At 49.9% G+C, this 14,273-nt stretch overlaps 1 protein-coding gene across 2 annotated transcripts; it reads left to right on the top strand.

Moving 5' to 3' along the window:
• The first annotated feature begins 128 nt into the window (after positions 1-128).
• PCYT2 (phosphate cytidylyltransferase 2, ethanolamine) lies at positions 129-11,515 on the top strand. Of its 2 annotated transcripts, none has more exons than XM_032199670.1 (13): positions 129-220; positions 668-756; positions 1,471-1,632; positions 3,529-3,595; positions 4,094-4,178; positions 5,253-5,297; positions 6,722-6,860; positions 7,499-7,581; positions 7,765-7,842; positions 8,531-8,596; positions 8,857-8,922; positions 9,411-9,499; positions 10,210-11,515. In XM_032199670.1, exons 1-13 carry the CDS (start codon positions 132-134, stop codon positions 10,295-10,297), a joined length of 1,146 nt encoding a protein of 381 aa, XP_032055561.1. In that variant the 5' UTR covers positions 129-131; the 3' UTR covers positions 10,298-11,515. The 2 variants fall into 2 exon arrangements, with proteins under 2 accessions (XP_032055561.1, XP_032055562.1); XM_032199671.1 differs by lacking the exon at positions 129-220 and adding an exon at positions 471-544.
• The last annotated feature ends 2,758 nt before the right edge of the window (positions 11,516-14,273 follow it).

Here is a 14,273-nt window from a genome sequence, read left to right as displayed (position 1 = left end):
CCCGCCCCGCGCCGCCGGTGCTGACGCGCCCCAAGATGGCGGCGGGGGCGGGCGCGGGGCGGGGCGGGGGCGGGCGGGAGGCCCCGGTCCGCGGCGGGGTCGGCGGCGGCGCCGCCGGTGACAGCGGGGCCATGCTGCGCAACGGGGCGGCGGGCGGCGGCGGCCCCGCGGCGGGCGGCGCGGCGGGACACCGGCCAGTCCGCGTCTGGTGCGACGGCTGGTGAGTGCGGCGGCGGAAATAAACGGCGGCGGCTGCGCTCGTGCCTCAGGCTCCTCTCTGACCGCCGGCGGGGGCGGGCGGGCCGGGGCGGTGACAGCGGGGAGAGCCGGGGCCGGCCGGCGGCGGGGCGCCCTCGGGCATCGGCGGGGCCGCGGGGCGACCGCTGCCCGGGGCCGGCCCCGTGGCGATCGCGGGCAGCCCGGGGCCGCGGCCCGGTCCCCCCCCCGGCGGGAGCAGCCTCCGAACGGGCGCCCCGCCGGCAGGCTGAGGGCGCTGCCCCGGCCTCCGGTGAGGAACCGGCCGCGGGCGGGTGCGTCGTGGCAGGTGGGAGCGAGACCTTGAACCTGCGGGGCCGTGGCGGGGATCGCCCGGGGGCGAAGGGGAAGGTCACGGGCCGCCGAGCGCGGCCTCGAGCCCCCGCCTTCAGCAGGGCCTGTGTCTTTCTAGCTACGACATGGTGCACTACGGGCACTCCAACCAGCTGCGCCAGGCTCGGGCTATGGGGGATTATCTGATTGTCGGAGTCCACACGGATGGTAAGAGGTTTTCTCAGCTTTTCACCTCGTGCTGCCTCTCAAATCAGCCTGCAACATGAGCCCTGAGAGGGGGGAGATCCCGGTACAAAGCCGCTTTCTTCCTACGTGTCCTCAAGGAGCAGCAGCTACCAACAGAAAAAGCATTTCTTCCCCGGGTGAGGCAGCGGAGTTATCCTCACTTTTTCCTCAGCGATGGTTGCGTAGTTCAGAGCTTGCAGGCTTCCTCTGGGGAGGGATCTGCGTTCTGTTCTGCAAAGCAATAGAACCAGTTGAAAATCAATCGGTGTTGCAGGTGCAAACTGCAGAACTGGTATTCCAAACCAAATTACTGTGTGGAGAAAGGTCATATCAAGCCCACGTGAGAGTTAAGTGCTACACGTTAATTCTTGCTTGTAGAGATTGGTTTTTAATTGATATATGGTTGCGTATTTTCTAGCATAAACCAACGTAGCTTGAAGTTACTGTTGAAGAGGAGATGTTCCCTAGGGGGCTGCCAGGGGGCTAGGTAATCCGCTCAGGAAGAAGTATGAGGTGCAGGGAATCACAGATACCCTTTGCCTTCAGAGTGAATTCTAAGGCCTTTGCCACATGCTTAAAAAGCAGACTGAATTAAAACATTTCCTGACCTACCTGGGACTTCCTTCCCTGCTGCAAACCAATTTCAAGCTGAGTTTCTCTCAAACGCTTCTAACTGGATTTTTCTTCCCCACGCAGAAGAGATTGCCAAGCACAAAGGCCCCCCTGTGTTTACACAAGAGGAGAGGTACAAAATGGTGCAAGCCATCAAGTGGGTGGATGAGATTGCTCCAGGAGCTCCCTATGTCACCACACTGGAAACCTTGGACAAGTATAACTGTGACTTCTGTGTGCATGGTGGTGAGTGGTGTTCTGAGGTGGCAGTTGTATTAACAAGGGACCTTCAGGGCCTATGTGTTTTTCCTGCTGCAAAACAAGGAACTTTCTGGCTCAGGGGATACCTCATTTGTACAGATTTCTGTGTTGCCAGTGCCTGCGCTAGTCAATGCAGCTACTCAGGTGTTCAGGTATTTCAGGGAAACATGTTTGTGTTAGGTACTGTGAGAGTGGTCAGATTTCTTGGTTTAAGCATCCCTTTCACTTACAAAGATGAAATGTGTTGTCTGACAATTATCCCGAGATTGTCTTTAACACAAGAAAAAAATCATGCATGGGAAAAAAAGTTATTTATACAACCTAAACATGAAAAACACTGTTACAGAAGTTCAAAAGTGTGCAAAAACACAATCATGTTTATATCTGCTTATCCTGGGATGAGATCAGATCTGAAAAGCTTCTGTCCCTATCTAGCTGATAAGCTGTTAACGTGCTTAGCTGACTGTGGTCAGAGACTCGGTTCTCATTATGAACATTCTTCAGGTTGCAGTCACCGAAGAGAAACAGTGTTCTGATGAAACATTCTTGGTTTTGTACTCTGTCCCTTCCGTGGACTACGTCTCATGTTCATTCAGTTTTGGCCCCTCCTCCCTACCCCTCTGAAGGGGGTTTAATTTTGTTAATTGAATCTGCAATAGTCTTTGCAGTTTTTCACTTTTCCTTTCTCATTTGACCCCAGCTATCTATTATTGATAAGACAAGTATTTTATTTAATGTAAATAAATTGTTAATGTTCAATTAGATAGATATGCTTTTTTCACGTGGATAGGGTGATTATCACATTACTTGCTAACTTAATTGCTTGTCCTGAAAGTGCCTTTGGGGTACGTGACCCTGTACTGGACTTGGTGAGGGATTATGACAACAGAGAAGTGCCTGTGGCCTTTGCTCCAGTTTCCCTGCCTTTATCTTTTTTGTCAAATAATGCAATACTTCTACCTGAATAATACTCTTAGGTGCTGCAGATTTGCAAGGCTGTGTTTATGCAGAAGGTAAGTTTAGAAATAGCTGGGCTTAGCTGGGAAAGTGGCAGTTAGCAAACCCGCTGTTTCTGCCTCTCTTCTGGCACACAGTGTCATAACTGCAGTATGTTCTCTTCTCCTGTCCCTGTGCCCTGAGGTTGGGGTGTGGAGTTTTAGAACTCATCAGCTTTTCTGAGAGTGCCACTGCTACTATATAAGAGAGAGTACATGTGAGTCACCGATGCCTGCACTGTAAACAGGGTATTATGCCAATTGAAAGCCAGCTTAGATTTTTGCTGTTGAAGATTTTAAGCTGTCACTAAAAGCAGGTGGTTTTTGTACAGTGAGTCAGCAACCATGCCAAAGGTGAGCCATAGTTAACTCTATAGGAGTTCAAGGGGTATGTTAATATCATGGTAAAAGTGCCATCGCTGAGGGGAAGAATTGGGTGTTGAAGGACTGCTTAATTGACTAGGGAAGCCATAACATGAACAGCTAAAAATAGTGCTAGAGAAATTGAAGTTAAGGTGCTTTTTAACACTGGGAATATTTGCAGCTGTTCATGGTCCTCCAGACAACAACTCCGTTGTGTCTGCTGTTGGAATTGCTACCAGGGCAACAAGCTCAGATTTTCTGGAGTATCTTAAAAACAATTGGTGAGATGGCTAACGGCCTTTAGCATCCAGGAATATGCTTGTCTCTACAGATAGATGAGTCTTGCAATCCCATGATATATCCATGGGATGCAGGACATACTACATGTGTAAGCACCATGATTCGGATTGCAGGAATTACAGCCTGGCTTATGTGCTGGACGCATTCAGTTATTGCTATAATTCTAACAGCTGTTGTGCAGGAAGGCTTGGAGTGCAGTTCTGAGGCTTTTCTCTTTCTGCAGATGACATCACCTTAACCATAGATGGCAAGGACACCTATGAGGAAGTGAAGACAGCTGGGCGATACAGGTAACACATTTCTCCTTTGGTTCTTACACGGTTTTGGGCAGTTTCTGAGAGTTCCTGTCCTGAAGGAAAGTCAGATGAAATACAGCTGTCTTCAGGTCACACTTTAATTTTGTTATTAAGTGCGTCAGAGCTTTAGCTGCTCCAGGCATTTTGGTTTCCAGAAGGTGATGCAGACTAGCAGCTGAGTGATAGGGGCTTCCTGTTCCTCGTATATGCTGGTTCTAGTCTTGAAGCCTCACTGGGAGTTAGGTCTCTTGGGAAGTCCGTGCAAGGTAAGTTTTCCTCATACGATGGGTTGCTGTTGTGTGAAGAAGATGCAGAAGTTCAGCAGGCAAGCGGTGTACTTTATATCAAGGGCAGATAGTAGGAAGACTTTCTCTGGATGATCCCTGGTTTGGATTTACCAGGTTTTACACGTGTTCCAGTGGTAACAGTGGGAAGAGAAAGAGGCATATGCTCCTATGGCTTCTGCTTTATCCTTTGCTTGTCTTCCTGCAGGGAATGCAAACGCACCCAAGGTGTGTCCACTACTGACCTTGTTGGCCGCATGCTGCTCATGACTAAGGCTCACCACAGCAACATAGTGAGTCACAGGGCTTTGGGTGGGAGTTTGGAGTCTAGGGCATATGCCAGCTCTTCCCTTTTGCTGTCCCAAAATGGTGGTGCAGCTCCTGGGTCTGGCTCCAAGGCTCTTGGAGAACTGGCAAACCGATGATGGGCAGTGACAGCAAAACACCCTCTTTATATTTGCTTAAGTCTGCCTGAGATCACAGTGCAGAGCCTGTGCTGCTTTCAAAAGGTGTATGGAGATGAAAAGCTTTGATCCATCACGATTGGTGTGAGCTTCAGGAATGTTATTGGAAAGGCAGGCTAGTCTACAGCTTCTCTGAGTGTGGAATTACGTTGTGCAGCCCCATTGATCTAGCAGCCCAGCGCTGCCAGAATTGGAAATTCTTTTCCTTCTAACAGAGCTGTATGCTTTCGCCTTCTGCTGTCTCTGAGTCTTATCAGGTCTTTCTCTAGTCTCCTCAGCTCACTATGTGATAAATAGCTAACCTAGCCAAAGCAAAATAAAGGAAGTAGTGTTCTGTTGGTTAACGAGTTAAATTGTCTCAGTAAACAAGCAATCCATTGAATGGAAGAATGGAATCGCTGAGATAATAGCAGGGATGAGACAATGGAGGAACAAGAGAATTTGGGGGTAGAGGGAGATCTTTCAGCGTGCTGGGCTGTTAGATTGGCTTAGCAGTAATATGCAAGTTCACATCAAGATTTGACACAGCATCGCTAGCTGTCTGCACAGATCTGAGCCCATCTCCAGTGGAGTGTTTTTGGAAAATGTTGGGACGCTGCCCTATTGGGGGCTTGCATAGTTGAGAGAGGGCATAGGTGTGCAGTGCTATCAGCTGTGCAGGTTGGGCAAGAACAAGAACCACTGTCACTGCCAGGTCGAGGTCAGATAAGGAAGTTCCATTTGACTCCAGCTGGGACGTGATTCTGGTTTAGATATTAACTACTTGGTCAGCATTTAGTGCCAGCGATCGATGATGAGCAGTTTAAGCCTGGACCTCCCAGCACTTCTGCCACACACATGCATATTTCTGGTTGGATGAGCTATGTGAGTGCTTAAACATTTTGATTCTTTATCTCCCTTCAGGATGAGGACCTAGACTATCGGAAGCACACTGACAACTTTGGGAAGGTAATGTGAGTTCTAGCCTCAGACGTCTGGTTGTTGTCATGAGAAGGATTCCAAATGTGCTTTCTGGCCTGTATTGCAGGCTTGTTTCTTCCCCTCACGTTTAGTAGTAACCTCAGTAAATGTTTGCCACTGCTGTAGGCAGTGAAATGGGCAGGTGTGGCTGCACAGGACCAGCAGTACTGGTGGTGTGAACAGTATGTTAGCGGCACCACAGTGCTGCTGCACTTGTTGAGCTGTTGCTGTTCGTTTGGCTTGCTTGTAAATTCTTTGTTGCCACTTCCTTTGGGATGCAGGTGCCCAGAGTTCCAGCCTAGGGGCAGCTTATAGCGATGCTCCTTTTGGTGCTTACGTTTTAAAAGGTGTTGCATTAGGTTTGGGAAGCATTTATGTAGCAGGCACGTAACTAGCATTCCATACTGCAAAGAATTCAGTTGCCTGGTCTTCAAATAGCAGAGTGTTCCTCCTGGGGCACTCTGCTGTTATGTTCAGCTCATGTCTTGGGCTGCCTCTAAAGAGCTATCAGCTTTTTCTGGGTGTTAGCTTGTCCCTCATTAACAACCACCTGGTCCTACAGCTTGAGTAAGTATTTTACTCACTGGGATTTTGCTGACCAGGCTGAATTGTTCTCCACCATGTTGTTGGGTGGTGTGTTTGTTTGTTTATTTTGGAGAAGGTTTTGTCAGGCCTGTTGTTCTAATGTGTCTCCTGGTTCTTGGATCTAAGGAAGGATATCTGGGCACTAAGTACTTTGCATGACCCCCGCCAGCAGCATACTCCCTTCTGCATACTGTTGTTTGTGTGGCTTGTCCTGGTCATAGCATAATTGTCTTTGTTTTGTTGCGTCTTTTATTGTTCCTAACGTTAGGGGAGCAAAGCAGGTGCCAGGGCCAGTGACCTGGTGGCTCTTTCCAGAACTGCCGCATGGTGGGGCTCAAGCTCTATCTTCGATTTCGCTGCAGCTGGGATATTTGGCCCCTGCTGAGTTCTGGGTGATACCAGCCTAGCATACCATTCAGCCAGGTGAAAGGGTAGGCTGCCTTGCAGCTTGAAAAGATTATATGCCTAAGAAGATATAGGTAGGTTGTGCATTGCGTATCTCTTCTGTTAGTAAGTTCTCCCTCTCCTGGAAATCCTGGACTGCCCTGTTGCCTTCTTCTTTCCTAAGCTTTCTTCTCAGCATCTCCTTAGCTGGCTGTTGAAGGAATGATTTAGGTGGTGTCTGACAGAGTGAAAAAGGCTTTTGTGAGATTGCAGAAATATTTGGTGCCAGGCATGTAGAAAGTGCAAGCTGCTAAGAGCTGCAATACTTGCTAGCAAATTAAGATGCAATCCTGCCTACAGCTGTGTTCTGGCACTGTATGTGTGTGGTCCAAATCTCCTCTTGGAGCTTGAAAAGGAAATGTGTGTGGTGTGTGTTTTCCCAGGGACCAAAAGGTCATAGTCCATGGACTGGTGTCTCCCAGTTCCTGCAGACATCTCAGAAGATCATCCAGTTTGCATCAGGAAAGGAACCGCAGCCAGGAGACACTATCATCTATGTGGCCGGAGCCTTTGACCTGTTCCGTATCCTTGACTGTTTTGTTATGAGAACAGTGTTGGTGTGCTTGTTCTTGTATTTTAAGGCACTAGACTAGGATATTGACTTAGTTTTTGCTTTGCTTTGTTTTTTAGGTATGTGGGTGAGGGAAAAGGCAGGAGTTTCTAATGACAGTTTCTTAGTCACAGGACACAGAGCAAGGAGTTAGAACTACTCTCTAGAGAGACTTGTGGCTGCTAGAGGATTTCAGAACGATAGTTGGATACTGTCCATGCTCTACTGATGACACGCTTGTCCTTCTTGAGGTCTGGCTGTCACAGACCAAGTGACTGCTGCTAGAAAGCACTGGGTATTTGGAGCAGACACTTCATCCCCAGGACAGTCTTGGAGGCATTGTGCCAGAACACCCAAAATGGGTAGAAATTCTGGACAGAGGCAAAGCTGAGTCCATGTAATAGTGGAACTGAAAAGATGCCTGGCTTTTGTCCAGAGCCTGAGGGCCAGAGGAGGAGGAAGGCAACTGTTCCTAGCACATAGGCAAAAAGCAATACAGAAATAAAATCCTTGGGGCTACTGTCGTCTGCTGTGCTTTCCTGGTACATCTGTTTCTGGCTTCCTTTCCCCATTTTCCATGTTAGCTTCAATTCCTTAAACAGGTCTGCAGATATTGGGCACGTAGATTTCTTGGAGAAGGTTCACCAGCTGTCAGAGAGACCCTACATCATCGCTGGGTTGCACTTTGACCAGGTCTGTATGTAATGTTCAGAGATGGAGCAGCTTGGCACATGTTCTTTCTGAAACGAGCAGGCAGTGCGCTGGAAGACAAGAAAGGGTTGTATTGGCCAATATCGGTTTTTCATACTGGGAGAAAGTGAGAAGGAAAGGAATTGCTTTGTGTTTCTTCTAATTGTGACTGCTGCTTTGCCTTAGGAAGTAAATCGTTACAAAGGAAAGAACTATCCCATCATGAACATCCATGAGAGAACACTCAGTGTCTTGGCCTGTAGGGTAAGTGCCTACAGCTCTGTCACCTTCCACTGTTCCAGAAATTGCCTAGGAGCTGATGTTGTTCACCCATAGCTAACAACCTTGTACAAGATCTTTATTATTCATTGAGAAAGCAAAGATAAGACTGATCACTTCATGCTACCAGAGGTGCTGGCACACTCCTGTGAGGAATCACTGGGCTTATTTGTTGTCTTGGTTAATCTGAGCCATTGCACCCACTCACCTCTTCCACTAGCAGTGAAAAGGCAGAGTGCTGCTCTGCTCTATGCAAAGACAACTGTGTTCTTGCAGACAACTATCTACTTTCTGCAGCAGGGTAAAAACTTACTGGGAAAGAAATGTAGGGAGGCCCAGAGATCCATGCTTTGAGCAATGAATTCTGGGATTTGCTGTATACACCCTACCAGAAAGCATAATCTTTAGTGGAACAAAAAGATCATAGAATCATAGAATGGTTTGGGCTAGAAGGGACCTTCAAGATCATCTAGTTGCAACCCCATTGCCATGGGCAGGGACACCTTCTGCTAGACAAGGTTGCTCAAAGCCCCAACCAACTCACTTTCCTATTTGCCTTATTTGAGTTCCTTAATCTATAATCGGGTGGCCTGCTCAAGTCCATGTAGAAGATAGGCTGGTCTTTGTTGTGGCTTTTTTTTTTTTTTTCCTAATCTGGATTCTTTTTTTCTAGTATGTCTCAGAAGTGGTGATTGGAGCCCCATATGCTGTCACTGCTGATCTGCTGGATCACTTCAGGGTGAGAGTCTTTGTATATAGATGTACATAAAGATGCTGGCTTTTGATGTGCTTAAAGAGCTAAAGTGATGGAAAACAGCAATATAGCAGAGGTGGTCCTGCTCAGCATAATAATAGGGAACTCTGGATGAGTTGCCAAGCCTGGTACATGAGGGTTGGCTTCCTGATCTCCTGCCTGTGCTGCAGGGAGTGCAGTGGGAAAGTTCCTGTCACTTTCTGGAGGGAATGTCATTGTGTCAGTGACTCTGTGCTCCTCTTTAGGTAACACTTGTATGTCACGGAATGACAGAGGTGGTGTCGGACAAGGATGGTTCTGATCCATATGAGGTAAGATGCTAGCTGCTGCCATCTGTGCTTTTTTGCCAGCATTTGTGACAGATACAGCATGGCTTCGTTCATGCTTCTGCGCTGAGAGTTAACATGCAGAGTATTGCAGTGGATGCTACCCAAGCAAGTCTTTGTCAGGTGATTCTGTTTTTTATCAGCCTCTCAGGTGGCTACTTGGAGCAGAGCCTGTAAATCATTCACAACTCCATTCTTTTAGTCACAGTTTTGTTTTGCCTTTTTCTGATGCCTTCACGGCAGAATGAGAAATCCTGTCATCTTTGCTCTATGCAAATCCCTCGCTCAGCTCCCAAATATGTGAAGCTTTGCTTTCATCAGTGATTTATTCAGCTTAGGAGATGATTTTGTGTCGTGCCTGGCTGGGTGCCCATAGGACCTGCCATGACTTCTGCTCAGCTTTCCTTTACTGAGCTGTAAATCCAGAGGTCCTTCATGTTTTTCACAGATGAGTCTGCTTTGTTTGTTCACAGGAACCGAAGAGACGTGGCATTTTCCAGCTGGTGGACAGTGGCAGCAATCTTACCACAGATTTAATCGTGCAAAGAATCATCAAGAACAGGTTGGCTTTCTTCATCCCCTAGTTCTGTTGCATGCTGTTCAGTCCAGCTTGTCTGAGGCCTGATTAATGGGATCAAACAGGAAGGGAAGGGATATCTGAGGGCACAGAGGAGGGAAACAGTGAACTGGTCCTTCATCTTTGAAAGCTTTGTTCTGGAACTTTGGGCAGGCTGCTTAAATGTGGATTTACCAGACTATACAGGAAAAGGAATAGGTAAACTATACTACATTAGAATGTGATTCACAGCATGTTTTATTATTTTTCCTCCTTCTCTATCAATGAAAAAATTTCCTTGCTGTATTCTTAAGGATTTAGAATGCAGTTTCTTTCAGTGCTTTGCTCTTTTAAGCCTTTCACCTTTAGTGACTCCAGCTCAGGTCAGTTGTAAATTTGAATTTGGTATTGCAGCACTAAGTGGTCTGTCCTAGGACAGACCAAGCATGGAACAGCAGCAGCATCTTCAGAGGGAGAAGTGTTGTTTGACTGGTGTGGGAGCCTGGGACTTCAGAGAGGAGTGATTGTAACACTTGGAGGAAGCTCTGGGTGCTGGCTCTCTCAAAGAGGAGGGTGGGAGGTTAATGGTGAAGCTTCTGAAGTACTCTTGTAACAAAACAACGTAGGAGAAGGTGGTGCTCCCCTGTTCCAGAGGGTTTTGGTTGCCTAGAAGGACGAACGGATAAGACTCTGATAGCGTTTTATGATTGATGCAGGCTGGAGTTTGAAGCTAGGAACCAGAAGAAGGAAGCAAAAGAGCTGGCAGTATTGGAGGCCATGAAGAAACTGGAAGAGAAGCACTAGACCAGCAGAGAGCTGATGCTTGGGTCGCAGAATGCTGCAGCCTCGCCCTCTTCTGGAGGAGCAAAGAGCTCTTCTGGAGAGGACCCTGAACAAGGATGCCGCTGCTGGTGTGCACAGGATGTGCTAGCCTAGCTGTCCTAGCTCCTCCTGCACTAATTATGCAGACATAACGAGTTGGGATCCTGCTGCCTAGTTTTTCCTCCGTTAATCAGCCCCCATTCCCTTTCCCAGGAGAAGATTTGAAAAAGAAAAAAATGGTTTTAATTATAACTAATGTTTTAACATGTTGATGTGCTTTTACTTTCTGCCATTTCTGGCTTTTACAAGGTGGGAAATGAAGCAGCTGCCCGGGCCCTTTCTGCCTCCTTCCACATTCTGCTGTCCTGACTGGAGTCTGCATTTCAGAACACCCCTTCAGGTGGTGGTGTGGGCTGCTTGACAGACTGGAGAGAACAGCCTTCCTGGGAGAAAGGGGCGGCCAACAATTCCTCTGTGAGCTTTTTGGGTAGGGATGCTAGGCCAATCAGTGTGCCTGCTGCTGGCGGTGCTGACTGCGCCCTGTGCTCTGAGATTGCTGGTGGTGGTGCTTCTCAGCTGAGCTGCTGCCTCTACACAAATACCAGATCAAAAGCTACTTATGGTCTAATTGGATAAAGCCTTCCTCCAGCTGTGACTGTTGCCAGTGAATCATTCACTTCCCCAGTGACAGGCAGCAGCTCAGCATCTGCTGCGGGTTGCGAGGCTCGTGGCACAGAGACCCTCAGGTCTAATGTGTTCCCTGGTGAGTTTGAGGAATTTCTCTGCACAAGGCATGAGAACACTGGCAAGTTTTGCCAAAGGCTCCACCTGCTACGAGATGCGCAGGACTTGGCGCTCCTTGTGAACCGTGCTCAGAGCTGTGCTTGCTGCCAGAGTCCACCTTGTGCCTGACAGATGTTACCAAGAGAAGTGACCTTGTGGGCTGGAATTTCAAGACTGTTTTCTTAGGGTTGAAGTGCAGCATGTTTACCTCCTGTGGGAACCTGCAGGGCCTGAGGGGATGAGTCTGGGAAGAGCCAGGTGCTGGGCTGAGCCCTTCTCTGCCTCGTACATTCCAGGGTGCTGTGCTGGGTGTCTCAGCCACTCCCTGCACTGTGCTGTACAGTCCTTCCAAGCCGATTTTTTGTCCTCTCTGTTGTAAATTTCTGTTGCTGATCATTAATAAAATGTTGAAGAGTTGTCTGTTGGTCTCTTCAGGCCTTGAGTCCAGGTGGTAGAAAGGTTTCGGGTCTTTGGGTGGAGGCTTTTCCCTGGAAGCTATGTCAAGAATGGACAAGAGTTCACTGGAGGCATCAAAACAAACTTTGCTGTGGGCAGCTCTGCCTGAGCTCTGTGAAAATCTTAAATTTATTCTGGTACAAGGGTTAGAGATCACTCTAGCTAGAAGCCCTTCCTTTTTGCCATGTGAACAGATTTTTGCTGAATTCACCCAAAAACTGAACTAGGCCAGGTGAGGGGATCTTTGCTATGCTGTTCTAGGTTTTTGTGCTTTCTGGATTGCAGCACAACTTGCACTGGAAAGGTGTCCTGGCAGTTTGGCAGTCACTCAAACACAGTGGGTGTGGAGTTAGGATTCTGCTGGTAACTTGGTGCGTTGCAATGCTAAAGCAATGTCTATAAGCGGCCCTGGTGGCTCTGTCCTGCTGCCTGCAGAAGGGCTGCAGTGTGCACACATCTGCCACAGGGCCTCAGCATCTCACGGCTGTGCAAGTGCTAATCCCAGATCCTGCGTTTGCATACTGGCATCTCCTAATGAATGTGTCATTTGTGACAAGGTGCTGCCAGGAGCCAACCCACCCACCTGTGTGGGAGGAGAGCCTCAGGGCAGGAGGGGGAACTGGAGAACTCAAAGCCTCCTGTCCTCTCCCAAAACCTTGCTGGAGCTCCTCAGGTGCCTGACAGTGTTCGAGGATGGCACCGGCAATGCCCTGAGTCCTGTCCTGTCCTGCGCCCCCCTCAGCTCTGCAGTTGCTGGGGGGCTGCGGATGCTCCTGCTCTGGGGGATGCAGGGAGCTGAGGCAGGGCCTTTGGCTCCGGCTTTGTCCTGTGTGGGCCACGCTGGTGCTGGTCCTGGAGGAGCAGAGAGGGCTTCTAATGGTGGTGCTGTGTGTGGCAGAAAGCTTTTCTCCAGAGCAGCTCAGCAGCTGGAGGGAGGTTGAGGGCAACCCTGGGGAAGTGTAGGAACGACCCCGCTTCCACCTGCTGTTTTTGGGCAGAAGATGTTTTGTCTCTAGAAAAATGCTGACCTTGCTGACTGTCAGCAGGGTCGTGGCTGTGGTGGAAAGCGCGTTGCTGGGCCCTGGGCCTGGCTGGTGACGTGGGGACAAGGATGGGGGTGGCTGCTTTCCGTGGGGCCAGGCCAGCCCCGGCTGCTGGGGCCTGTCCAGCTCCTGTGCAGGCTGCTCCCCCGGGGCTGTCCCCTGCTGCTCTCCAGCTGGGGCTTTTCTCTTCCTGACTGGAGGTGGCCACCGCTGCCACTTGCTGTCAGAGTGGAGGCCAGGTTATTGCTGGCTGGGATCCTCCGCGGCCCTCATGGTCCGTGGGGCCAGGCTGAGCCAACAGCACAAAGAGCCCCGCTGCGGCGAGTCCCCCAGGAAACTGAAGGGAGTTTGTCATTAAAAACAAACAACTCCACACGGTGACAAACCTACCCCGAGCTGAGCATTTGCGTGTAAATGAGCTGCCTCTGGGACCAAAACAAGTGCTGTTGTTATTAAAAAATGACTAAACAATTTAATTTGCGTTCTCAACACTTGTGTGCCTGCCTGCTGGTGTAACTGTTCTGCCTGGAAATTTCAGCTTCACTTGTGCAGATGAGTGAGCGGTGCGTGGTGGAGCTGCCATTCTGCATGTCCTCATTGCTGTTTCTGAGCAGAAAACTTTTGCATATTTCTTACTTCAAGTGCCTTTGGGCCCTTTTCCTTCCAACCTTGCGTTCGCTGACATCTTGTGAGTCCCGGAGGGCAAAAATGAATGGGGAGTTAAACCAGGGAAATAAATTGCATGAATTTCAAGTTTGTGACTCAGTTCTCTCTCCTCCTTTCTCTCTCCTCCTTTTACCAAGCACAGACAAGACTGGCTCCTGCACTAATCCTGAGGAGGCCTCCCCTGCAATGTGCAGTAAGTGTCTGACAGTTCTCTCATGGGAATTAATTTGCTGGCACATTTGAATCAGGCTCGCTAAATCTTACAAGATCAATGGTGACCCTGGTGCAGGAGGGTAGCAGCTCTGGCCCTCACCCTGGGCCGGAGCTGCAGTGCCCAGGACTGCCCCTGCCTCGGGGGGACGTGGTGGTGCGGGCAGCCTTCATCTGGGCAGAGCTCGGGGCCGCCTGTGGCAGCTTCAAACAAAGGGGACACCTCTACAGGGAGGGGCTGCTCCTGCCCGCAGCTCCCAGAGGACTCAGCCTTGCGTCCTGCCCAGGCGACACTCGGGGACTGGGGGCTGTGCTCCTCCTGTTGCCCGGGGCAGGCAGGGTCCCTGCGAGGCTGGGCTGGGGCTGCACTTGCTGGTGGTTTGCCAGGGGTTTGGTGGTGCTGCACCGGGGTTCTGCTGCCAGAGCACAGCCTGGGTGCCCTGGGGCTGGGCAGCATGTGGGGATGGGCACAGCAGGGCCCTCTGGGGGGATGGCAGGACAGCGATGCCCTGGCTGCAGCAGTTCACCCAGCAAAACGAGTCAGGTTCTGCTGCTCCCTGCAGCTCAGGCTCTATCACCCCATCACTGCTGCAGGCACCGTGCCTCGCAGCCACAGCTGACGGGCATTCACACAGCCCTCGGGAGCGTGGGGCCATCTGTGAGTTTCCAGCAGGGTGGTGATTGCTGGTTGTGATCCACAAGTGATTTTTCCACCTGGGTTTGAGCAGCCACAGGCACCTGGGGAATGCTAGCCCTGGCCCTCAGAGGCAGCAGGGCTGCAGGTTGCTCAGTGCTCAGCC

The sequence above is a fragment of the Aythya fuligula genome, chromosome 18 (assembly GCF_009819795.1).
Source record: "Aythya fuligula isolate bAytFul2 chromosome 18, bAytFul2.pri, whole genome shotgun sequence".
Classification (NCBI taxonomy): domain Eukaryota; kingdom Metazoa; phylum Chordata; class Aves; order Anseriformes; family Anatidae; genus Aythya; species Aythya fuligula.
The sequence above is the reverse complement of the archived record's forward strand: the minus strand, read 5'-3'. Positions and strand labels throughout refer to the sequence as shown.